Source organism: Podarcis bocagei (assembly GCF_964188305.1).
Source record: "Podarcis bocagei genome assembly, chromosome: 1".
In the NCBI taxonomy this organism is placed as follows: Eukaryota; Metazoa; Chordata; class Lepidosauria; order Squamata; family Lacertidae; genus Podarcis; species Podarcis bocagei.
In genome coordinates this window covers 10880500-10905222 of record NC_138125.1, presented here as the reverse complement: position 1 = coordinate 10905222, position 24723 = coordinate 10880500, and the positions used below count along the sequence as shown (strand labels likewise).

At 46.9% G+C, this 24723-nt stretch overlaps 1 protein-coding gene and 1 long non-coding RNA gene across 7 annotated transcripts in view; one reads left to right on the top strand and one right to left on the bottom strand.

Annotated features, from left to right (window-relative positions):
- The first annotated feature begins 9825 nt into the window (after nt 1-9825).
- PPP2R5E (protein phosphatase 2 regulatory subunit B'epsilon) overlaps nt 9826-24723 on the top strand; it is an 87846-nt gene continuing 72948 nt past the window's right edge. For 2 of the 6 annotated variants that reach the window (XM_081192853.1, XM_081192851.1), the window contains exons 1-2: nt 9826-9941; nt 12782-12884. In XM_081192853.1, the coding sequence (XP_081048979.1) occupies nt 12796-12884 (89 nt within the window). In that variant the 5' untranslated portion in view covers nt 9826-9941; nt 12782-12795. Of the gene's footprint in view, nt 9942-9965; nt 10058-12781; nt 12885-22729; nt 23128-24723 lie in introns of those variants that run through there. The other 4 variants (XM_081192855.1, XM_081192852.1, XM_081192856.1 and 1 more) reach the window with 4 other exon arrangements.
- On the bottom strand, nt 17657-22193 carry LOC308587457. Its single transcript, XR_014008399.1, has 2 exons — nt 19708-22193; nt 17657-18099 (listed from the first exon to the last, which is right to left on the bottom strand). It is a non-coding gene; the product is annotated as an uncharacterized lncRNA (long non-coding RNA).

The following is a 24723-nucleotide window of genomic DNA, read 5'->3' as shown; positions in this document are numbered from 1 at the left end:
TTCAGGAGATAGTTCCAAATGAGTTTGAGGTGGCCCCTAATGTCTGTTCCCTAGTAGGCAAGCTTTTTATTCCTGACGTTACACGAGGGAGGAACTCGTTGTACATTGACTACTGCAAGTTTCACATTTCGCTTAGGCCACTTTGGAATTCTGAAATTGTCGTGCTGGTTGCTTTTGCAACGACAGGGTTACTGGAAGAGGAGGGACGTGGAGAAACTGGAAAGTGTAGCTTCTGTTGCTGTGTGCAAGTTCCCTGTGGAGATGCAGAGGCGAGAAGGCAGGTTTGTGTTTTGTTGAAACTTGACAGAACTATGGAAACCCTCCACCCAGGTCTGCTTGGGTCAATGCAAGCTTAACTACGTTTTGCTTCGTGTGCTGGAGGTCCTGACAAGCCTTGAAAAATATCCTCCTTTGAAACAATGCCTGGGACCTGGAAAAACAACAACCGTACACAGTTCCTGCTAACATAAGACTGTGAATGTGAGGGACATGGTAGCTGCTCTCAGGTAAAGATCAGCACAAACTGTTCTCGAGTCCTCATCACGTTGTGTACAAACAGTATTACTGTTCAGCCGAGAGCAGGACCTTGAGAATAGGATTCAATTGCAAGAGAAAAATCTGCGGCCAATTCTGAAATTTTTAAATTACACAAGAACACATCGCATCTAGATAACGGCTTTGCTTTGCAAGACGTTGTGGAGCATCCTGACTGGATAATCAGAATCAATATTGTGAGTGCTGCTATGGTAAATGCTTGCTAGATCATACAGAGAGTCCATCTAGTGTTCTCTGCCTTCAACAGGGATCAGATGCAGATGGGAAGAGGTTCATAAGGAGACCCTGGAGGAGATGACCTACCCTCTTCTTCTGCCACCATGCACTTCCGGATACTACATCCACCACTGAATAGCTCTTACAATCAGAATGTTACTGATATTTAGTCCGGATTTCCTTTCTTTTTACTTGAATCCATTGGTTTAGGTTCTACCTGGCTTCGGCTGGGGAGGGCGGGATATAAATAAAATTTATTATTATCCCTGAGTGAGTGCTTGAGGGCCCTGCTCTTGCCACTTACCATCTGGCCTGGGGCGGGGCCTGGGGCCTCATAAGGACTGTGTGCTGCTTGCTGCCTGCTGCCCAGGAAGACTCCCTGAGTGAGTGCTTGAGGGCCCTGCTCCTTCCTGCCACTTACCATCTGGCCTGGGGCGGGGCCTGGGGCCTCATAAGGACTGTGTGCTGCTTGCGGCCTGCTGCCCAGGAAGACTCCCTGAGTGAGTGCTTGAGGGCCCTGCTCTTGCCACTTACCATCTGGCCTGGGGCGGGGCCTGGGGCCTCACAAGGACTGCGTGCTGCTTGCGGCCTGCTGCCCAGGAAGACTCCCTGAGTGAGTGCTTGAGGGCCCTGCTCTTGCCACTTACCATCTGGCCTGGGGCCTCATAAGGACTGCGTGCTGCTTGCTGCCTGCTGCCCAGGAAGACTCCCTGAGTGAGTGCTTGAGGGCCCTGCTCTTGCCACTTACCATCTGGCCTGGGGCGGGGCCTGGGGCCTCATAAGGACTGCGTGCTGCTTGCTGCCTGCTGCCCAGGAAGACTCCCTGAGTGAGTGCTTGAGGGCCCTGCTCTTGCCACTTACCATCTGGCCTGGGGCGGGGCCTGGGGCCTCACAAGGACTGTGTGCTGCTTGCTGCCTGCTGCCCAGGAAGACTCCCTGAGTGAGTGCTTGAGGGCCCTGCTTTTGCCACTTACCATCTGGCTTGGGGCGGGGCCTGAAGCCTCACAAGGACTGCGTGCTGCTTGCTGCCTGCTGCCCAGGAAGACTCCCTGAGTGAGTGCTTGAGGGCCCTGCTCTTGCCACTTACCATCTGGCCTGGGGCGGGGCCTGGGGCCTCACAAGGACTGCGTGCTGCTTGCGGCCTGCTGCGAGGGAAGACTCCCTGAGTGAGTGCTTGAGGGCCCTGCTCCTTCCTGCCACTTACCATCTGGCCTGGGGCGGGGCCTGAAGCCTCATAAGGACTGCGTGCTGCTTGCGGCCTGCTGCCCAGGAAGACTCCCTGAGTGAGTGCCTGAGGGCCCTGCTCCTTCCTGCCACTTACCACCTGGCCCAGGGCGGGGCCTGACAGGCCTCACTAGGACAGTTGTTATTGCCGGAGGGGCACAGAGTGTTTTTAAAATGTTTTTAAAAATTTTCTCTGGATTTTTTGTATGTGGGGGGTGGGGGTGGGATTGATGTTTGGTTGGGCGTGGGGAATTATTATTTTTTTATTTTGATGTTTTTGTAATTTTTACATTTTTTGTTTGTATTGTTTTATTGGTTTTGTTTGTTTAAGGTGTTATTTTGTTTTTAGGGGGAGGGTTCAGGGCTGCCGGGGAGTGGGCCCCAGCTCACAAAATGGCTGGGGCATGTTCCACAGGGGGGGATGCACTGGGACAACCGATCTCAGTGATCACGGGTAGGAGGAGGAGTTACGCTAAGACCAGACCATGTCATTACAGAGGAGGCAGGTTTAGTCGTTGTCTGAGGACTATCCCTGCCTCCGGGTCTGGTCCTGACCGGATGGATACTAGAATCAGCAAGGGATACCCACATGACCTGAAGGTGTTGCTGTGCAATGCCAGGTCAATGATTCATAAGACCACTGCCATCCATGACTTGATCATGGATGGAGGGTTTGACCTGGCATGTGTAACAGAGACTTGGTTGGATGAAGCAGATGGGCCTGTCCTTGCCGCTGCTTGTCCACCAGGTTTCTCTTACGCACAGCAACCCAGGTCACGTGGGCGGGGAGGGGGGGTTGCAGTGATTTTTAGGAAGTCATTAGTTTGCACCAGGCGTCCTATTGGGAAGACCCAGTTTTCTGAGTGCATGTTCTGGAAGTTGGGCAATAGGGGCAGTACAGGATTCCTTTTGGTGTACCGACCTCCCCGCTGCACCAAGGATTCCCTGCCCGAGCTGCTTCAGGTCGTGGCGGATGTTCTCCTGGAGACACCTAGCCTGGTCGTCCTAGGGGATTTTAACATCCATGCCGACACGACCTTACAAGGGGCCGCTCGGGACTTCGTGGAAAGCATGGCCTCCATGGGGCTGTCCCTGAATAAGTCTGGCCCAACCCATAGCCGTGGACATGCCTTGGACCTGGTGTTTACCTCTATGGATGTTGGTGATCTGACACTAAGTAAAAGCGAAACGAAAGAAGTGCCATGGTCAGATCACTTCCTGGTGCAGCTGGACTTCTCTGCGACCCATCCCCTCTGCAGGGAGGTGGGACCAATTCGGATGGTCCGCCCCCGCCACTTAATGGATCCAAATGGTTTCCAGAGAGTGGTAGGGGATGCTTTATCCCATGTTGATGGCCTTTCAGCTGATTCCCTGGTGGCCCGCTGGAATGTGGAGTTAACCAGGGCTATTGACTGTTTGGCTCCGAAGCGCCCTCTCCGATTGCATGGAGCCCGGACAGCCCCGTGGTTTTCCACGGATCTGAGGGCAATGAAACAATCGTTGAGACGGCTAGAGCGCCGGTGGCGGATAACTCATTCCGAATCTGACCGGACACAGGTTAGAGCTCAACGTCGAGCCTACCAAGTGGCGATAGCGACGGCGAAGAAGAATTTCTTCACCGCCTCTATTGCATCTGCAGAAAACAGCAGCAGGAGACCTTTTTCAGGTGGTTCACAATTTAGCGGAACCACCTGCAACATCGGGGCCCAGTACGGGCCACATGTTCTCCTGCAATGATTTTGCAAAGTTTTTTGCAGATAAAATCGCTCAGATTCGGGAAGAAGTAGACTCCACCGTGGGAGCAGGGCCGGGGCGGGAGAGTGCTAGAGTTCTGTCTAGTCAAGTTGAGTGGGATCAATTCCAATCTGTTACCTCCGAGGATGTGGACAGGCTGCTTGGACGAGTGAAACCAACCACCTGTCTCCTGGATCCTTGCCCATCCTGGCTTATAAAAGCTAGCCGGGAAGGACTGGGCGATGGGCTTCGTGGGGTGGTGAATGCTTCCCTCCGTGAGGGAGCCTTCCCAGACCCGCTGAAAGAGGCGGTTATTAAACCGCTTCTTAAAAAACCATCTTTAGATGCGGCCACGATGGCCAACTATCGCCCAGTCTCAAATCTTCCATTCCTGGGCAAGGTGATTGAGCGAGTGGTTGCCGAACAACTCCAGGCACGCCTGGAAGAAGCGGACCATTTGGATCCCTTCCAATCGGGATTCAGGCCTCATCATGGGACTGAAACTGCCTTGGTCGCACTGGTTGATGATCTCCGGCGGGCTAGGGACAAAGTTGAGAGCTGTTTCCTAGTTCTGCTGGATCTCTCAGCGGCGTTCGATACCATCGACCATAGCATCCTTCTGGACCGTCTTGAGGGGCTGGGAGCTGGGGGCACTGTTATACAGTGGTTCCGCTCCTTCCTCCTGGGCCGTGTTCAGAAAGTGGTGGTGGGGGATGAGTGTTCAGACCCCTGGGCTCTCACTTGTGGGGTGCCTCAGGGTTCTGTCCTCTCCCCCATGCTTTTCAACATCTACATGCGGCCGCTGGGAGAGATCATCAGGAGGTTTGGGCTGGGTGTTCATCAGTATGCGGATGATACCCAGCTCTACCTCTCTTTTAAATCAGAACCAGTGAAGGCGGTGAAGGTCCTGTGTGAGTGTCTGGAGGCGGTTGGAGGATGGATGGCGGCTAACAGATTGAGGTTGAATCCTGACAAGACAGAAGTACTGTTTTTGGGGGACAGGAGGCGGGCAGGTGTGGAGGATTCCCTGGTCCTGAGTGGGGTAACTGTGCCCCTGAAGGACCAGGTGCGCAGCCTGGGAGTCATTTTGGACTCACAGCTGTCCATGGAGGCACAGGTCAAATCTGTGTCCAGGGCAGCTGTTTACCAGCTCCATCTGGTACGTAGGCTGAGACCCTATCTGCCTGCGGACTGTCTTGCCAGAGTGGTGCATGCTCTGGTTATCTCCCGCTTGGACTACTGCAATGCACTCTACGTGGGGCTACCTTTGAAGGTGACTCGGAAACTACAACTAATCCAGAATGCGGCAGCTAGACTGGTGACTGGGAGCGGCCGCCGAGACCATATAACACCGGTCTTGAAAGACCTGCATTGGCTCCCAGTACGTTTCCGAGCACAATTCAAAGTGTTGGTGCTGACCTTTAAAGCCCTAAACGGCCTCGGTCCAGTATACCTGAAGGAGCGTCTCCACCCCCATCATTCTGCCCGGACGCTGAGGTCCAGCGCCGAGGGCCTTCTGGCGGTTCCCTCATTGCGAGAAGCAAAGCTACAGGGAACCAGGCAGAGGGCCTTCTCAGTAGTGGCGCCCGCCCTGTGGAACGCCCTTCCAGCAGATGTCAAAGCGATAAACAACTACCTGACATTCAGGAGACATCTTAAGGCAGCCCTGTTCAGGGAAGTTTTTAACGGGTGATATTTTATTGTATTTTTGGTTTTTATGGAAGCCGCCCAGAGTGGCTGGGGAGGCCCAGCCAGATGGGCGGGGTATAAATAATAAATTATTATTATTATTATTATTATTATTATTATTATTATTATTATTATTATTATTCCCCTGTGGAGAGGCAGAAAACAAGCTTGCTCCATCCTCCATGTGACAGCCCTTTAGATATTTGAACATGGATATCATATCTTCTCTCAGTCTCCTCTTTTCCACGCTAAACACACTCAACTCCTTCAACCGTTCCTCATAAGGCTTGGTTCCAGACCCTCCTCTGCACATGTTCCAGGTTGTCAATACCCTCCTTAAATTGAGGTGCCCAGAACTGGACACAGTACTCCAGGTGCAGTCTGACCACACATTGTACTAGCTTCTCCGCAAGACATGGGGAACTTTGTCAAAAGCCTTATTGAAATCAAGGTACACTACGTTCCTGAATCCTGTTTCCACAGTGGCCAAGGTAGGAAACGCACAAGCAGGACCTGAGCACGAGAATGCTCCCCCCTCCTGCGGTTCCAGCAACTGGTACTTCCTCTTCTCTCACAACTCCTCATGTTGTAAATCTCTTCTTAGAGTCACCTCTATGGACGCAGTTCCCATAGTAGCTTGAATGGTCAGGGGTAGTAGGCGCCTGTGCTTCCAAGCAAGAACCAAGGAGACCCTTAATGGCAGCAGTGGGTGGGGGAACTGATGCTATGCTACCTACCACAGACACTAGTGATCAGCAAATGCTTTGGGGTGTGTGGAGCTAGGCCAGCGTTTCTCAAACTTTGGTCCCCAGCTGTTGTTGGGACTACAACTCCCACTGATCCTACTAGCTAGCGACGATGGGAGTTGTAGTCCAACGATAGCTGGAAGGCCACAGGTTAGCCACCCACTGAAATCAGAGAGATGTTGTATGTGTCCAGTTCTTAACACCCTCCATACATCAGAAAGGAAGCCTTGTGAGCTAGGCCAGCTACTTCTTCCAAGTCTGTCTGATTCATAGAATCATAGAGTTGGAAGAGACCACAAGGGCCATCAAGTCCAACCCCCTGCCAAGCAGGAAACACCATCAGAGCACTCCTGACATATGGTTGTCAAGCCTCTGCTTAAAGACCTCCAAAGTAGGAGACTCCACCACACTCCTTGGCAGCAAATTCCACTGTTGAACAGCTCTTACTGTCAGGAAGTTCTTCCTAATGTTTAGGTGGAATCTTCTTTCTTGTAGTTTGGATCAATTGCTCCGTGTCCGCTTCTCTGGAGCAGCAGAAAACAACCTTTCTCCCTCCTCTATGTGACATCCTTTTATATACTTGAACATGGCTATCATATCACCCCTTAACCTCCTCTTCTCCAGGCTAAACATGCCCAGCTCCCTTAGCCGTTCCTCATAAGGCATCGTTTCCAGGCCTTTGACCATTTTGGTTGCCCTCCTCTGGACACGTTCCAGTTTGTCAGTGTCCTTCTTGAATTGTGGTGCCCAGAACTGGACACAGTTTCCACTGCCAGTTTCCAGATTCGCTCCACTGCCTTGTCTAACACCACCCTACGTTCCAAGTTCAGCAACCACAATGTAGTACCACCCGTTACAGCGTGTAAGCCCTAGCGGTTTTCTAGGGAAATAAGGAAACAAAAAGTCGGCAGCGCCAGTCCTGTTAAGATCCCCTAAATCCCTACAAGATCTGTACATAGTAACATGAAGTTTGGTTGTAACATGCCGAGTTATGCACAAACTATGCAGGCCTGCACATAGTTTCGTTGTGGGTTTTGCAAATATTTAAAGTGGCTTCGCAAAACAGCCCGGGTCAAAATCACAAGCTCATTCAGCCTCTTCTTTCTAGCCCTACCTGTTCTCACTGCATGCCTGTGTGTTACGTAAGAAACAGCTCACAAATTATCCAGGAAGAATGAGATTCTATGGGCGCTTTTGATTTGTGAAGAGTTAGCTATTATGATACAGGCAACATTCTCAGCAGAGATGACCCCCCCTTCACCACTAGTGTTGGACTAAGAATTGCAAGTCCAGAGTGGAAATTCCCACTTGGACACAAAGCTCATCGGACAACCTTGGGACAACAGCTGTTTTTCAGCCTGACCTACCTCACTGGGTTGTTGTGAGAATACAATGGGGAGGGGGAGAAACCACATGGAGGCAAGGTGGATATAAATGTAATAATAAATAAATGTGCAAATCCTGTAGGCTGGAGAGAAGAAAGACTATTTCCTTCCCCTCTCCAATGTGTACAGTCAGCATCATTCTCACTGAATGCACAATGTGACCATATTTTGTCCATCACCTAAAATCATCTACATTGAGTGTTCCGGGCACCACAACTGTTGCGAATTGGTTCATAATACAAAATCCATGCGATGACAACCAAAACCCATGCACAATGCCTGCTGGAGATGTTACATGCTCTAGCAATAGCTGCAGTCATAGTCATTAGATGGCAATATTCTTAGTGATGCACTCATAATTCAGTGATTAACCGTCTAGGTTCCTGCTCAGTCTGAAATAACTGAATGCAACAATTCTCACTAGAGGAACTGGGATCTCCCACAAAACTAATCTTAAGGTTTTTTGTGATGTAGATTTTATGTTTAAGTTGCTTCATAGATAGATAGATAGATAGATAGATAGATAGATAGAGAGAGAGATATAGATATAGATATGGATATGGATATGGATATAGATATATAGAAGGTATCAATATCCATCTGTCATGGATGCTTTAGATGAGATTCCTGCATTGAAAGGCGTTGGACTAGATGGCCCTTGGGTTCCTTCCAACTCAATGATATTGAATGCTATTGTTTTATTGAATTTAGGAACTTAATTGATGAAGGGTGGTTTAAAAATGGATTAAGTAAACAAAGTGTCTGTGCCATTAAGAATTTAAGTGACTGGATCTTACCATTTTAGATAACCGGATCATACACCATAACTTTAGCTATGAAGCCAACATATACAATAAAAAGTACAGGATATTTTATGAATAATTCACTCTGAAAATATCACCTAAAACCTAGCTATACATAAATGGTGTTCTCTTCCAAAAGTAGTTGTAGCAATGCATTTTTCAAATGAAGGCCACAAAGCAATAACCATTGTGAGAGTTTGCATATATTCATGAACTCAACTGTGCTTTTTGGGTTGGGTGATCACCTCAGTGCTACAGATAAAACAAAATCAATCAGGGAGGTGCTTTTTTATTATTATCCTAAAGGCCACCCAGTATGCTACAGGCAGGATTAAGTATCGAGATTCAAAACCCCAGTCTCCTAGGGTGGCATTCAACTAAGTTGTACTCAGAAACTGAGTAACTGAAATTAACAAACCTAACCCCATTTGCATTTATTTTTGCTTTGAGTATAATTTAATTCAATACCATCCCTACATCAGATGGCACTATCTAAAAGGCAATAAAGACAGGGCTGGACAGATTTAGAACTTGTTAATTCAGTTTGGCCACAACAGAAGTGTAAAACTATTGTGATTAATTGCAGTCAGTTATACTTTTTAACATAATAATAACAGTGCATTTCTCTTTAAAAATGAAAGGGGGTGGGAAATATGAACATGTAGCTTAATGAAAACTTATTCCAACTTGTCAGTGACATTTCTTTATATGCCTCATCAAAATCTATTAACAATCCAACAGGCAATGAATAGCTTTGAATATAGGAAGTGCCGTTCTTAAATTAATGCATGCAATTAGCTGTTGGAGGCTCAGTGTTCTTAATGCCATCATGCCACTACACAGCATTTGGCATTTTGAAGACTGTAGGAGTGACTGGTACACATTACAAAACATATAGGCTACCTTATGAAGGCAAGGGTCTCTTATGGTAGACTCAAATAATATCAATAAGAACCATTAAGTCTGCCTTATCCCAGAATTTTGCTGTTGCAAAAGTGGGCATAAAATACTGCAGATTTTGAGTTGTCAGAATAAGGCTTTCCAGTTTGTTGTTGGGTTTTTTTTAAGTACAAGTCCTGTTGAAGGATGGAAATTTGGCACCAAAGCAACATTTTAGGCAGCTGACAATTTCTGGAATTTTTCCAATCCTTTTCACAGGAGTTTAGTGGCACCATGGCAGGTCAAAATCTGGTTGACAGGCCGTTAAGTCCTCCACGGGGAGTGGATTCAGGTTCAATGGACAGGGCAAAATTTTACTTTTTATGCTTGTGATTCCAGCTCAAGTGAAAATAATAATTCAGCACAGTGGCCGTATTTCAGTTCAACTCCCAGAACGGAAGTAATAAGAAAGCACAGCGAATGACAAGTAAGCAGGACATCTTCCGTCGATTTTTGAACTCAAAAGGAACCTTTAGGGAGGTGGCTATCTCACACGTTGGAGGGAGGGAGGCAGGAAAGGGCAGAACTCTGGACTCAAGTGTATTCTGAAGCAGTTGGCGATGACAGTTGGGACAGAAGAGAAAGCATTCTGAAGAAAGCATCACGGAGAGGAGCAGGAGACAAGGGGAAGGGAGGAAAATGAGCAGAGAGTGAGTGTTGGGAAAGGGTGAGGAACGGAAAAGTGAGCCAAAAGGGAATAAGCAAGGAATGAATGAAATGCAACAAGAGGAAGCAGGAGCAAAATGACAAGACAGAGACACACGAGGCAGGATATGCAACTGAATGAAACGACAGCCCAGTCCTTTGCCGAAAAGCAATTCTGGACGCTAGCGATTTTGCAGAGCGGAAGCGACGGTTTGATTATATTTTTGCTGCCAGTTGCTTCTCAGCTGAGAACTGCTCCCTCCTGCTGCTTTTCGGCAAACAAGCAACAAACAAACAAACAAACAAACAAACAAACAAACAAACAACCCAGGCCACCAGAGTTTTCTTATACATGGTTGTGTATAAAAGTGCGGTTGTTCCACTTCAGAAAGGCATTTTTTTACTCCACCAGTTTCTAACCGAAAGCAGATCGATGATGGGTCTGGCCTCAAACTCCACGATTCTTTTAGCAGTGGCAACTGTGTATTCACTTCACATTAAAGGCTTATTTCAGTGTGTTTTTAACCAGTGTGCCGTGGCACCCTGGGGTGCCTTGAATGGTGGTCAGGGGTGCCGCAGGCAACTAACTAGCCTCCCTCTTTCCTCCCCTCCCTCCTTATGCCCTCTCACATCTCTGCCTCCCAAAGGCTTGTGTGGCTGTCTGTTGTGGCAGCCCTGGTGCAGTATAGCTGAAGAAGCGTCTCCACTTCCATCATTCTGTCCAGACACTGAGGTCTAGCGCCAAGGGCCTTCTGGCGGTTCCCTCCCTGCGAGAAGCTAAGTTATAGGGAACCAGACAGAGGGCCTTCTCGGCAGTGGCACCTGTCCTGTGGAACGCCCTCCCACCAGATGTCAGAGAGATAAACAACTACATGACATTTATAAGACATCTGAAGGCAGCCCTGTTTAGGGAAGCTTTTAATGTTTAACAGACCACTGTGTTTTAATACTTGGTTGGAAGCTGCCCAGAGTGGCTGGGGAAATCCAGCCAGATGGGCTGGGTATTAATAATAATAATAATAATAATAATAATAATAATAATAATAATAATAATAATAATAATAAATATAATAATAATAAATATAATAATAATAATTTATTACTACTACTACTACTATTTTATTATTATTATTATTATTATTATTATTATTATTATTATTATTATTATTATTATTATTATTATTATTATTATTATTACAACCTCCCCAGGCAAATGGTGCCTCTGGGGCTGGCCAAGGGGTGCTGGTTGCCAGGAGCTGAGGTGGCCTCAGCTGAGTTAGCAAGCAAATGGGCGAGGAGCCCAGCCAGCCAGGACACCAACCCTTGCTGTTAGGAATGGACAGATTAGTGGGAGGCCGGGCAGGCAGTCACTGCGCTGGCCTTTCTTCTGCTTGCTGTGTGCAAGGCCTGCCTGGGAGCCAAGTACCCGGTGCTGAAGCAGTGCCTTTCTGCCATGTAGCCCCAGCAGTGCCCACTGCTGCCTCCAAGGTAAGGTGCTGGCCACATGTCCACCTTTGGCCAGTCTCCATCGGGCCATTAAGGTTGGGGGCATCCTCTTCCCAGACACCTGTGGGGCACCCCTATTTCCTTAATTAACTGTAGATCTCCCACGTACAGTGCTTCAACTACAGAAGCAAAGCGGCACAGAAAAGCATTGGCTATGATATTCTGTTCTTATAGTTTGTAACATATTTGTAACGCTTTAAGAGAGATGCTGCGAATCTCTCAATAGTCTTTTTTCTTCAAAAAATGTAAATCAGTACAGAAATGATCTCAATAAATGAAATATTAAACCAAAATGAAATGCATAACTGGCCCAAACATTAAAAAATAGGAAGGGAAGTCCCAATTCCTGCAAAAACCTTAAAGTAGTCTTAGATGAGATATTGACCACATACCTACTGGTAGAAATAAGCAGTTGGCTCAGACATTAGGAGCATACATGCAGAACACTTATGACTGTATTCTAAGAACTGGACTTGCAAATGAACACTTAAGTGATGAATATCTCTCTTCCATTTTCAAGTTCACTAAAGATTTCACCCTGTGCCAATCTTACATAAAAATTGATTAGAAGCTGCACCATATTCCCATGAATATACTTTTGTGGGGAAAGGCCCCCCTTTTGCTTTCCTGATTGTGAATTCAACACCATGGATAAAAGTATTAAGGGCTTTGTAGAGTTTTGTGAGCTTTTATTCTATATGACACAGAAGATATGTCACAAATGAGGTCACAAATCCCAGAAAACACAAGTAGATGCTGGCAAGGCACATATAGACTCAGCTTGAGATATTTTGATTGGTAGGCACTCCAATCCCTCTCAATTTTTTTTTTAAAGGAATTATCTTGACAAATATCTTAAAGATCCCTCTAAATGATCATAACTGAAACATGAGTGCTTGCAATTTCTTGAATTTTGAACAAGGGCATTTCCAAAAGATCTATTAATGGGACAGCTATTCTTCAAATATATTCAGTGGGACTGTCTATGCTAAAGGGTAGTCAGGCAGCTTCACAGTCATATCAGCAGAAGACAACAATGAGCTGCATCATACTCTTGAGTAGACCAACTGAATTCAATGGACATAAGTCATGATTAACTGAGATCCCTCAAATTCAATGGGTCTTCTCAGAGAATGACTTTCTAATTCAAGAGGACTAAGATGCCTCAGGATATAGAAAAGCCATTATACATTATCACAATTATTTTTATATAAACCCAGATGTAAATTAAGCATACAATTGCAACACTTAAGCTGCTGCTGTTTGCAAATATGGCCATGAGGTGTACATTAGTTACATTACATAGTTAAAGACATTCTGACCTTTCTCAAAAATACAGAGAAGCAAGAATTCATGGGAAATGTCCAAGAAAGAAAAGGAAAGCTGACCAATAAGAAAAGGAAGCTAGGAGCAAGTTTGCTGATTGGAAGAAAAACTACAATGTAAGTCTAATTTCAACACTGCTGCAACTCCTCATACTGCTCCAGTTAAGGAAATCCGTTCCACTTAAAAAATTTTAGATCAGGAACTGTGGGTCAAATGCACATGCAGTTGCATGGAAAGTGGATGATGTGCCCATTTTTCATGCTTTCCTTGGAATGCAAGTTCTCTTGCCCATTCCCATACAGGCAAAACTAGTCATGTTTGTATACCTTCTAAAAGCATAAGTTGAGTTTGCTCGGGGTAATTTTGCTTCTGTGATACATAAAAACGCAGTCACCAGCAGTTCAGTTGAGACATAGCAAACCATAGTTTGTGCTAATCATAATATAGAACTGAAACTATGTTTTGAACTTCCAGCATACAAACCATGGATTTAGAGCTGCATTCCTACTTTAATTTTCCATCCTGTAAGCACCTAGCATTGTAAATTCATGAGGTCACTGGTGCCTCTATGGGTCAACAACCAAAGCAACTGCTGTATCAATTATTTGCCAGTTCAGACAGCATGCCAAACCAGAATTTGTAAAATCATTATTTACAAGCTCAATTCAAAATATGGATAGGTAGCCGTGTTGGTCTGCCATAGTCAAAATAAAAAAATTCCTTCCTGTAGCACCTTAAAGACCAACTAAGTTAGTTCTTGGTATAAGCTTTCGTGTGCATGCACACTTCTTCAGATACACTGAAACAGAAGTTGCCAGATCCTTCTATAGATCCTTCTATATAGAAGGATCTGGCAACTTCTGTTTCAGTGTATCTGAAGAAGTGTGCATGCACATGAAAGCTTATACCAAGAACTAACTTAGTTGGTCTTTAAGGTGCTACAGGAAGGAATTTTTTAAATTCAAAATATGGTTTTTAACTCTGGTTTACTGGCTTACTATAAACTTATTTGCCAATGCATAAACCTTAAATATGAACTAGAAGTGATAATGGTGAATTGAACTACGTCAACACCAGAACCCTTGGTGCACTTTTGGTTCTATTACAAAACTCTTTCATTCCACATATACTTTTAGACATATTGTGAATAATAGCACAGTAAATTCATTGTGGCTGCAATCCCAGAATCACATGAATTCATTCCTAACAGATCCTTCTTGAGCTTTTTCTGGATGGCTTGCTCTTCGGACAAGCAGGCCTTATAGTTTGGAAGCTTCCCCTTTCTAGTTTAACCCCACTACTTCTTATGTTGTGGATAAACAAGTGTCACCCCCTTTTTTACATGCTTTATTTTTAATAAAGTGCACATGCCACCTCTTTTTAGATGAAAACATTCTCAGTTCCTTTCCAGCCCCTTAATCACTTTTTTAAAGTTCCCCTGAATTTTCCAAATTACCACTACCTTCTATTTTCCAAATTACCACTACCTTCTCGATGCCAGCGGAAGTTATTTTCAGCTAGCTGCCAAAAATAGTGTAGCTGCATGATCCTCCGAGAGGAAAAATGTGTCAGAAAATGAATTGAGGATTGCAATGACACTTGGGACTTCGAGGACAGAATGATAAGACCACAAGAAACCCCTTGCTGTATTTGAGCCAGGGGTCAACACTGCTGCCAACAGTGGCCAGTTAGGAAGTCCACAAGCAGGACACAACTGAAGGCATTTCAGACCTTTATTTTAGTTGGTTGCTATGTCCCACCCCTTTCCCACTCTCAAGATGATATACCGTATTTTTCGCTCTATAAGACGCACTTTTCCTCTCCTAAAAAGTAAGGGGAAATGTGTGTGTGCCTTATGGACCGAATGCAGGCTGCTGAGCACTGTGGAGCACTCCCTCTAGCTGTTCTAGCTTCTGGCTTAGCCGCATGAAGCCTCTGCAGGGCACGGGGAGCCTTCATCCCTGTGCCCTGTGGAGGCTTTGTGGGGCTATCCCTGGCTTTTGCGGGAGGTGGGGGAAGGGACAGAGCGGACAGCTCTGTCCCTTCCGCCACCTCGCAGAAAAGCCCCCAAGAGCCGCGCTCCCTTTAAAGAGCCGCGTGGAGCTGCCTTTCAGTGACGGGCTGCCCTTCTCCCTCCTTGGGGAAAAGCCTGCAAGTGCCGCACACAGGCTCCTCGCGGCTCGTGAAAGGGAGAGCTGAGCAGAGCCTGGGATGCATACAGGCTCTGCTCAGCACTCCCTTAAGCTTTTCCCTTGCATTCTCCCTCTAAAAAATACAGTGGTGCCTCGCAAGACGAAAAGAATCCGTTCTGTGATTCTCTTCGTCTAGCGGTTTTTTCGTCTTGCGAAGCAAGCCCATTGAAGGATTAGCGGCTTTTAGCGGCTTATCTGCTGATCAGATCAGCTGATATGCGGCTTAGAAAAAGGGGGGAAAGGAAAAAAAAACCATCAGGAACTCGCAAGACATTGTCGTCTTGCGAAGCAAGCCCATAGGAAATTCGTTTTGCGAAGCACCTCCAAAACGGAAAACTCTTTCGTCTAGCGAGTTTTCCGTCTTGCGAGGCATTCGTCTTGCGGGGCACCACTGTAGGTGCGTCTTATGGCCAGGTGCGCCTTATGGGGCGAAAAATACAGTAATTACATAGGGTTCTCCCCATTCAAGAACTGGCCAGACACAGACCTGCCTAGCTTCAGCTGCATCATATGCTTTTATACTATGCTTTGGAACCTACCAAAGAATTTGCTGTTCACCTCCAGCAAACAAGGGTTACTTTTCCCCTGTGCCACCCCACGACTCCCAAGTTTTCTTTTCCAGTCACCACCTATTCAGACTTCATCAGCCTATATATGAAGTTAGTAAATTTATTGTTTTCTACAGAAGGGAATGTGACTGAACAATTATTGACAAAACAATCCTAAATTATGAGATTATTATAGACCTAAAATATAAGATTCCCCCCCCCCCAATTTAAATATACTCCAAAGCAGTATTGGGAAAATAATTGCCACTAATAATGCATTTCCATCAGCTGATAATTGTATCCTGGAGATTACTCCTCCCACTTGCTCCAACAGGAAGGAATTATGCAAATTACCTTAGAATTTCTGGCTTTGACAGCTGGGAGGAGTAGCTGCTGTCTTCGAGTTTTCTGACTTGCCTACTCCACACTGACAGGTCCTCTGAGGAATTCTATCTTCATCTTTACTTAACATGTACTATCTTCAACTGAAATCTGCCTCACACAGTGTTGCTGGGCAGGGATTCTTGGCCAGAACATTATGTCCCAAACACTACAGTTGTCAGGTGTTCATTCTTTCAACAGTTGATCTGTATTTTGTAAAAGCCATCTCTAGTGGCTTTTAGCAGAATATCACTGAATGTTGAAAGCCAAGAGAAACTGTAATTTCTATCAGCAAACACAGATAGCATTATGTATTAAATAGTCAAAAGATATTCAAGCCACTACACACACACACACACACAGTTTCTTGGAAAGCAGTTGTGCTCCACTTTAATTGCAGTGTTTCACAATTTTGGGTGCTTTATAATACCATTCATAGTCATACACACATAAATAAAGGTGGCATATTTAAAATGACTGAAAACAAGAACCACCTTAATTACTGCATAGCTCCCAGTGCTCAAATCTCTTAAGTTGTAATAGTCTGGAAAAAAAGTTACAGGGAACGTTTTAGAGAAAACGATTAAGGGTCACCAATTTATTATTGTATGAGCTTCTGTGGACCAGAGTACACTTTATTAGATGCAGAGTCTATAGGGTCTAACAGCAATAGCTGTATAAGTGGTCTGAGCAAAAATGGTCAACACCAACTTTTAACATCACATTCATAAAATCGTATCACCATGCTCTATGTTAAATGCCACCTCCTTAGCACAAATATGTATTAAAAGGGTGGAAAAGTCCACCCCTTTCAACGCAGTACTTAAATGTGTTTACTCTTAAGCCCCATCCAGCTCAACGGGCCTTATTCACTATCAAGTGTGCTTAAGACGGCAACCTTTAATAATATTTGTTCGTATCATTGTGAGCATGGTAGGCAATTAAAAGTGTTGAGATATAACTGCTTTCCTCCAGGTAACATACTTTATAAATATAATGCAATCAAATCAATAATTCTATAGAAAAATATTGTGCAACTCAGCATATCACATACTGATCAGCATATAATTATATCTAGTTTCTCAATGAGGTTTTCCACACTATAACCAAATATTTAAAATAAGCTACACGAAAAAGGAAGCTAAATATTTTCAAATGTGTTATACTTACTGTGCTTTTTACAAATTAATATTCCATTTGCTTCAAGGTCAGACATCTGCATGTCACATGATAGAAGCTGGTAGCACGGTATCCTTCAACATAATCTCTTTGCTATCAGATATACCATTGAGATAAAACACCCTTTATTATTGGGTGTCCAACTTGAATCTAATGAAGGGGCGGCAATATTTTATTATTCTTATTTGCTATGCTCATGTAAACAAAAAAGGATGGGTGGGATATGGTGTATAATTTTTAGAAAAGGTGCATACAGATGTGAGGAAGCAGAGTCCTACTATAGCTTATCTCTCTGTGTTCTGTTATTTCAGGCACTTTTCTTCTGGTCTGGTTGCAATGCCAGATGTTAGCCAGGCAATGAGAAAAGTGTCTGAAGTGATGGGGCACAGCAAGGTAAGGTGTGTGTATGTTTATTTGTTAGGATGAACATAAGCAGCTGTTCTACATTGAGTTACACTTTTAGTCCATCTAGTCTTGTCTACACCAGGGTTTCCCAACATCCACTAAGCCCTTGATGAGCTTATAAAACTGTTGCTGATCCCAAACCAAATTCTTAGGAATGTAAATGAAGGCAAGTGAAGAAATATCAATATATAACCAACATTTATTAATCAATCAATCAATCAATCAATCAATCAATCACTATTACTATGAACCATTATATATATAGTGAAAAAGTGTAAATAACAACAATACATACTTTTTAATCTTTTCTAATGAGCTTCAGCAAGTACATGAATATTTGGCTGTAAGTATCACTGTTCCTTAATGTTCAGCTCATTTCTCTGTTTGTTCAGAAGAGCACAAATATATATGAATCCAGCTTTAACTCTGTATGGACCTGAATATGCTTGCAGTGGTTTGGGTATTTGACAGCGGTTCTCACTGCTCTAGCAACCACTGAAAAGTGTTTTTGCCTCAAAATTCATGCTCATTTAGATGAATTCCTGCTGTAGGTTAGGCTCCACATTTGCACTTCCTGTTTGCAAGTACAGCAGAGAGACATCCTAATCCAATCAGAAAACTGCATACTGTAATTTCAAAGTATTCAAAACAAAAAACCTTAAAATATTAGAAGCATATACAGTCATGCCCTGGGATGAATATGCTTTGGGTTAAGCATTTTCGGGTTGTGTTCCGCGGCAACCCGAAAGAAACGGAGCGCGTTACTTCCGGGTTTCACCACGCGCGCATGCGCAGACCATCAAAATGACGTCACACGCATGCGCAGAAGTGCCGAAGCGTGACCCGCGCACGCGCAGACACGGGTTATGTTCGCTTCGGGATGCGAACAGGGCTCCGGAACAGAACCCGTTTGCATCCCGAGGTACCACTGTAGTTGGAAGGGCCCTTGAGGGTTATCTAGTCCACCCCCTGCAATTCAGGAAAGGTGTGTTGTATAGATCAATAGGTCATTGTCTGAAGTACTATTCTCAGCTCCCCATTACAGGTGCAGCAAGTTTGTGAAATAGCGGTATTATAGTTTGAGTTTGAATGGTAGTAATGCCTTTCCTTTGCAGGCTTTTTTGTATTTCATTAAATTTGCAAAATAAGACATGATCTTTATAGTGCAACAACTCATTACCCAGTGATGGTTCCACATATTCCAGAGGTTCTACAGCTGAATTGGCTAGTCTTTGTAAACAATCTTCCTTTGAGAGTCACTGTACTTTTGTATGCAGAAGCAGCTGGGTGAAATTTTTACTATTACTTTCACTTAACATTGCAAAAGGCCACCTGAGCCTCAAATGACAGCAAGGGATCCAGGAGCACCCACAAGCTATGTACCCACTCCTCCAGAAGGAGTGTAACCCCATCAAGAGAAGGCAACTGCCCATCCATTTGGTATAGGAAACTACCCACTAACTGTGCCTCAGTGAGTTTCAATTTGTTGACTCTCATACAATCTAATAAAAAACGGTCCAGCACACCCATGTAAAGGAGAAGTAGAGCTGTGTGTCATCAGCGTATCGCTGACAACAAACTCCAAAACACTGGATGACCCAACTCAGTGGTTTCATGTTAATGTTAACTAGCATACGGGATAAATTTGAACCCTGAGAAACCCCACAATGAAGGCTCCACAGGGCCGAAGAACATGATATAAGTATCAACCTCTGGAATAGACTATCTGACCACTGAAAAGCAGTGCCACCCACCTACCCCAACTCATACAGCTGCTCCAGAAGGATACTATGGTCTATGGCATTGAAAGCCACTGAGAGGTTGAGAATTAACAGGGACACATTTCCCCCCTCTCCTGACAGAGGTCATCATACAGGGTGACCAAAGGAGTTTCTGTGCCCAAACCAGACCTATACCCCAATTGAAATGGATCTAGAAAATCAGTTTCCTCCAAGACTGCCTGAACCTGATCTGCGATGATGCAATCAAGAACCTTACCAAGAAGAGGAGATTGGCAACTGGCTGGTAATTACTTAAGATTTTCTGAATCCAGGGAAGGCTGCTTAAGGAGTGGTCTTACCACTGCCTCCTTCCAGCAGGCAGGGACCACCCTGTCTCACAGGGAGACATTAACCACCTCCCTAGCCCAGGATGCTGTCCTCTGCCTGCTAGTTTTTATCAGGCATGGGGGCAAAGATCCAGAAGGGAAGCGGTCCCCCGACTGATTCAAGTACCTTGTCCACGTCCTTGAGCATTACCAATCATGAGAACTGGTTCTACACCAGAGCTGCGTACAGCCCACCATCTGTATCTCTGTGGTAGTTCCAGAGTAGGCTCCATGATCAAGAACTACAGGGGATGACAGCGCAATGGTGTGATTCCTAGTCACCTGGAGCTCCAAAAGTGCTCTAGGCTTTGGAGGGGCTCAAAATGATGGCGAATGTCCAAGATGGAAGTGGCAAATTTACTCCTCAGAGACAAAGATCTGGACAGCAGGCAACTGCAAACAAGAAACATTAACATGATATTTAGTTCAAAAATAAAAGTTCTTTGTTTGCTGGGGAGTACAGTACTTGCCAATCACTGCGGGTGTCCCACTGGAAGCAACTACTGCAATGTTACATGTGGATTGTCGTATTTCTCAAAATACTCCTCCAAGCACAGGAAGATCGCCTCAGCCTTCAAGTCAGCTTTAAATAATTTGGCAAAAGGAAACACACTGAATGTGCACCTTTTGCTGGTACCGCAATACCTTACATAAGTCAAAAGGCTAGTACAATTTCCAAACACTGACTTGCCCAGCTGGATAGGAAATTAAACTGTTGAAGTCACTGTTATTTGAACATCATGGGCTACCTCATCAACAAGGCGCTGAGGGGAATTGTTATTCAGTGCAATCCTCTTCAAAATAGGTCCTCCATTCAATTTCATAACCATTTGTATAACTACTTTTCTGGCTAGTAGAATGAGCTCCTTGCCAACATTTTGCAGCTTTCCTTTCTTTGCAATTATAATAGCAATATAGCATGGTCTGAAATACTGCTGTATTGTAAGATCATTTTATTTTAAAAGGATTCGTCATTGGCAAGGGAAGTGCACTCTGTACATGGTTACACTACTTATTGGGAACTATGAAACTTCAAAAGCTCTACCATAAGAGCTACAGCCGTTCTCCAGTCTTATTTCCTTCAGACACCTTTTGCAACCCCCAACTTCATATAGGGCAAACAAACATGGCTGTCCCCAGGGCTTTTTTTCAGTCAGAGCTCACCTGAACTCAGCTCTGGAACCTCTCAAGTAGGTGCCATCGCCATTCTAAGAGAACAAAGGAGAATTTCTTGGTGAGCTCTAGCACCTCTTTTTCTAGAAAAATTGCACTGACTGTCCCCATCATTAACTCATTGGGCCCCAGATGTGAGCCTTAATTCTTTCTTAAGCAATGAAGTGGCATGGCTGGTCTGGAATTTTGGGTGGGATTTTTCATATGTTGCAACACTTCTCCATACAAAAACCAGCACCATCACTCCCTCCCTCCATGTGGAAACCTTACACAGAAGCTAGGACGGTGTCTTCTCCTTGGCAAGCTAATTTCCTTACACAAAGGAAATACTTTTGGACGTGGAGTATTTGAGTATTTCATCATACGAATCCCTATATGTAGTCAGTCAGGACACCACCCCAGTGAGGACAAATTACGAGGGCATGTATACTGACTGGCCAAAGGAAGAGGCAAGGCAAGACCATGCTGCATCCTGCAATCTGTCACAGCTGGCGCACCACTGCACCTGGAACACTAACCCACGCCTACTAAACAAGCTTCTTTTAGGCAAAGAAACGGCCAAAAGTTATTTGGGCAGGGCAGAAGAGCATGCAACTTCTTCTCGTTCTCTGATGTCCAAGCTGCCATTCTCCAGCTGCCTCTCCCGGCCTGGAAGCAGCACCCAGATAGGCGCCAAGCCCTCACAGGCTCCAGGGGCTTCCTTGCTGCTGGGCTCCTCTCAGAGGTCTCCGCCCCAGGCTTCTGCTTCCAGGCAGGTAGGCACAGGATCGCACCTCAAGTCAGGGCGCAAACCGCTCCGCGGCGTTTGCTTTGTGGGTTTTCTCTCAGAAACGTCTCTTCCTCTTTCCTCACAAGCCAGGCAGCTGCTCCGCAAAATAACAAAATCCGCCTCGCAGAGAAAAGGGGCGATCCCAGGATCAGGGCGCGCGCGCGGGGCATCTGCGAAAAGGCGACACGGGCCACGGCCAGCGAGCTTCCGCTTCTTCCTCCACGCGTCGAGAAATGCGTCACGTGTGAATACTTACCTCAGCCTTCCCAGAAAAAATATATCCCCGCACCCCCCCCCCAAGTCCCTTAATTTCCAGAGCCCAAACGGAAGCTGACTCCTCGCTAAGGCCCGGCGGCCGGCGCGCAGCACCCCGCTTCCCTCAGGAGACCGCAGCCGCCGGCCGTAGCGAGAGGCAAGAGGACCGTGGGACTCCGGGGGAGAAGGGGGACGGGAAGAACCAACCCACCCACCCTCGCCTCTCCCCGCGAGCCCGCCGGTCTCCCTTCCCTGACAGAAAACGCCCGTACCACTCGGCTCCCGCCGCGGCCTTGTCCTCTTGCCGCTGCTGCCACTTGAGGCGATACGAAGCCGGGGTGGGGGGAAGGGGCCGGAGGAGGAGGAGGAGGAACCGACTTGCTTCCGGCCCAATGAGGCTTCGCGTCGGACGTTCTGGCGGCGGCGGACGTCAACGGTGTCGGCACGCGCACGCCCAGCCTCGGCTCCTCCTACTCCCCCTCCCCCGCCATCCTCCCGAGGGGCGTGGGCGCGAGGCGGGGCCTCGAGGGTCCCAGCATGTTCGGCTGCGAGCGGGGGCCTGAACGGCTGGCTCGGCTGACTGACGGTGTATGTGTGTGTGAGAGAGAGCGAGAGCGCGTGCGCGCGCCGGAGAAAGCGGGAGAGGGCGCGAGCGAGCGTGTGTGTGTGTTTGAGAGAGAGACGGGAGAGGGCCATGGCCGGAGCTCAGTGACTGACTGACTGACTGACAATAGGGACGAGGGAGAGCTGCCGCAGCCGCAGCGACAGAAGGCGGGGAGAAAGGGAAAGAGGCCGCCCGAGAAAACCTTCCGCAGCAGCAGCGGCAAGAGCAGCGCCCGCCGCCGCTTCTCCTCCCTCCTCCTCGCCGCACCCCGAACGAAGGCAGCTCGGGCCGCGCTCGCCCTCCTTCCCCGAGGCCGCCTCGCCGGGAATGTGAGAGAAGCCGCCGCCGCCTCGGCTACAACCGCAGCAGGAGGAGGAGGCCTCTCGGGCGGCCGCCGCCGTGTCGTTTGGGGGAAAGGAGGGCGGGAGCGGGCCGAGGGCGGCAGCGCATGGGACCGGAGGGAAAGACGAGGAGAAGCCGCCGCCGCCGTTGCCGCCGCCGCTCTCGCCGCTGATTCCCGAAGCCGCCAACGCCGCCCTGCGCTGGGGGAGGCCGCCGAGGCCTACCAGGCTGCCGCTGCTCCTGCGGCAGGAACCGCGCCGCGGCCAGAGAGAGGCGCAGGCACACGCGCGCCGGCCCGGCTCGCCCTCGCCGCCTCCGCCGGGGATCGGGGCCTTGCTCCTCCTGCTGCTGCTGCTCCTTTTTTCTCCTCCTCGTCTCTGGATTCTCTGCCGGGAGGGTTCAAGGTAACTTCCAGAGAGAGAGAGCAACCGCCCGGCCGCGCGTGTTGGGAGCGTTGGAGGGAAGGCGCGAGGGGATCGCCCCCGATCCGCCGGGACGAGGTGTTCCCCCCCCTCCAGTCACCCGGTGTCACCGAGGGGGTCGCTTCCGTCCCTCTCTGCCCGCCGGTGTTTCCTCCCCGCGTTGCCTCTGACAGCCGGTTGCTCCGCAGGCGCCCAAACGCCGCCTCCCCGCCGCCCCCCTCGCTTAAAAATAATAACGGTAATCCCCGGCTTAAGCCTGCGCTGGCCCAAGGGGGTGAGAAGGGAAAGCGGGCGGTGGGGAGGGGAAGGGAAGGCCACGCTGGGATATTAATAACACCGCCCCCCCCCGCTCGCGGGCGCGCAAACACAAATAAATAAGATCTACAGTATTTCTGCGTGATTATGTCCAAGGAAGCAGCCGCCCGCCGCGGGGAGGGAGATCCGAAAGAGATCTTGTCCTCTTCCGCGCCCCGCGTTGCCTGCCGACTGTCGCCGGGGCTCGTCGGGTTAGAATTGGACCCTTAACGAAGCGGGAAAGGGGGGGGGGCGTTGCTAAATTTACAGTCGAGAAGGGCCGCCAAAAGCTTCTTGCTGACACAATGATCCCGCCGTCGAAAGGATCTGCTTGAGGGCTTGTCCATTAATACGGTTAGCCGTTCCATTTTGAGACGCCGCGAAAATATTCCAGGAGAGATGGAGACGTAGTCCTAAAGGGTTGTTGACAATGCGAGGATAAACCCCTGCCTAGCAGGCCCGGAAACCTCAGAGTGCAGCACCAGCCTTTGCATGCTTATTCAAGAGTGAGAGCCAGGTTTCCCTCTGAGTAAACATGCTTTGCATTGGGCTGTGAGTGCAGGGGTGTTTTTTTGAGTTTCGGGTTCCCACCTGAGGACCAATAACATCCTTGTTGTTTGTGTGGAGCTTCTCTCAAATATGGCTTACAGGCTAGTTTTATACATCTTCAGTTTGGAAAACTGGCTTCACATCTTCATGGTATATTTAATATTTTAATTTTTCATACTTAAATTGATAACCATAATAATAACACAGTATCATTAATCTTTTACGAGCAAGCTGTGTTATTCAGGATAATGATGCCGCAACGGCCATGAGAACGATAAGTTGATAAAAGTATGGATTGTTGTAGATAAAGCTGCTCTCACTGCTGAGTGACAAGGGCTTGTGATTCCTTGTAGAGGTTGAGAGTACTGTAGTTGTTGTACACACAATTCTGACACACACCCCCTGCGCTTTTTACACAGCACTGGTCATCTTAAAAATCAACATGGAACTCTCATATATGAAAGTTCAACTTTTGGATTGACACAGGGCAATAAACATTTAAATCAATATTCAATGATATTTTATAATTGCAGTAATGCCCTTTGTCCTGCAAAGGTCTTATGTGTATAGCATAGTCCCATTGACCAGTAATGTGTCCTGTGTTGATTTCAGTGCCCACTATTTGCAGTATGAGATCTTGCTATTATGTTTGCTGCTATTTTAAAATAGTAAATCATAAGTAAAAAACTTTATTATTTTAAAAGAATATAATATGACATGTTTAAATAATCCATA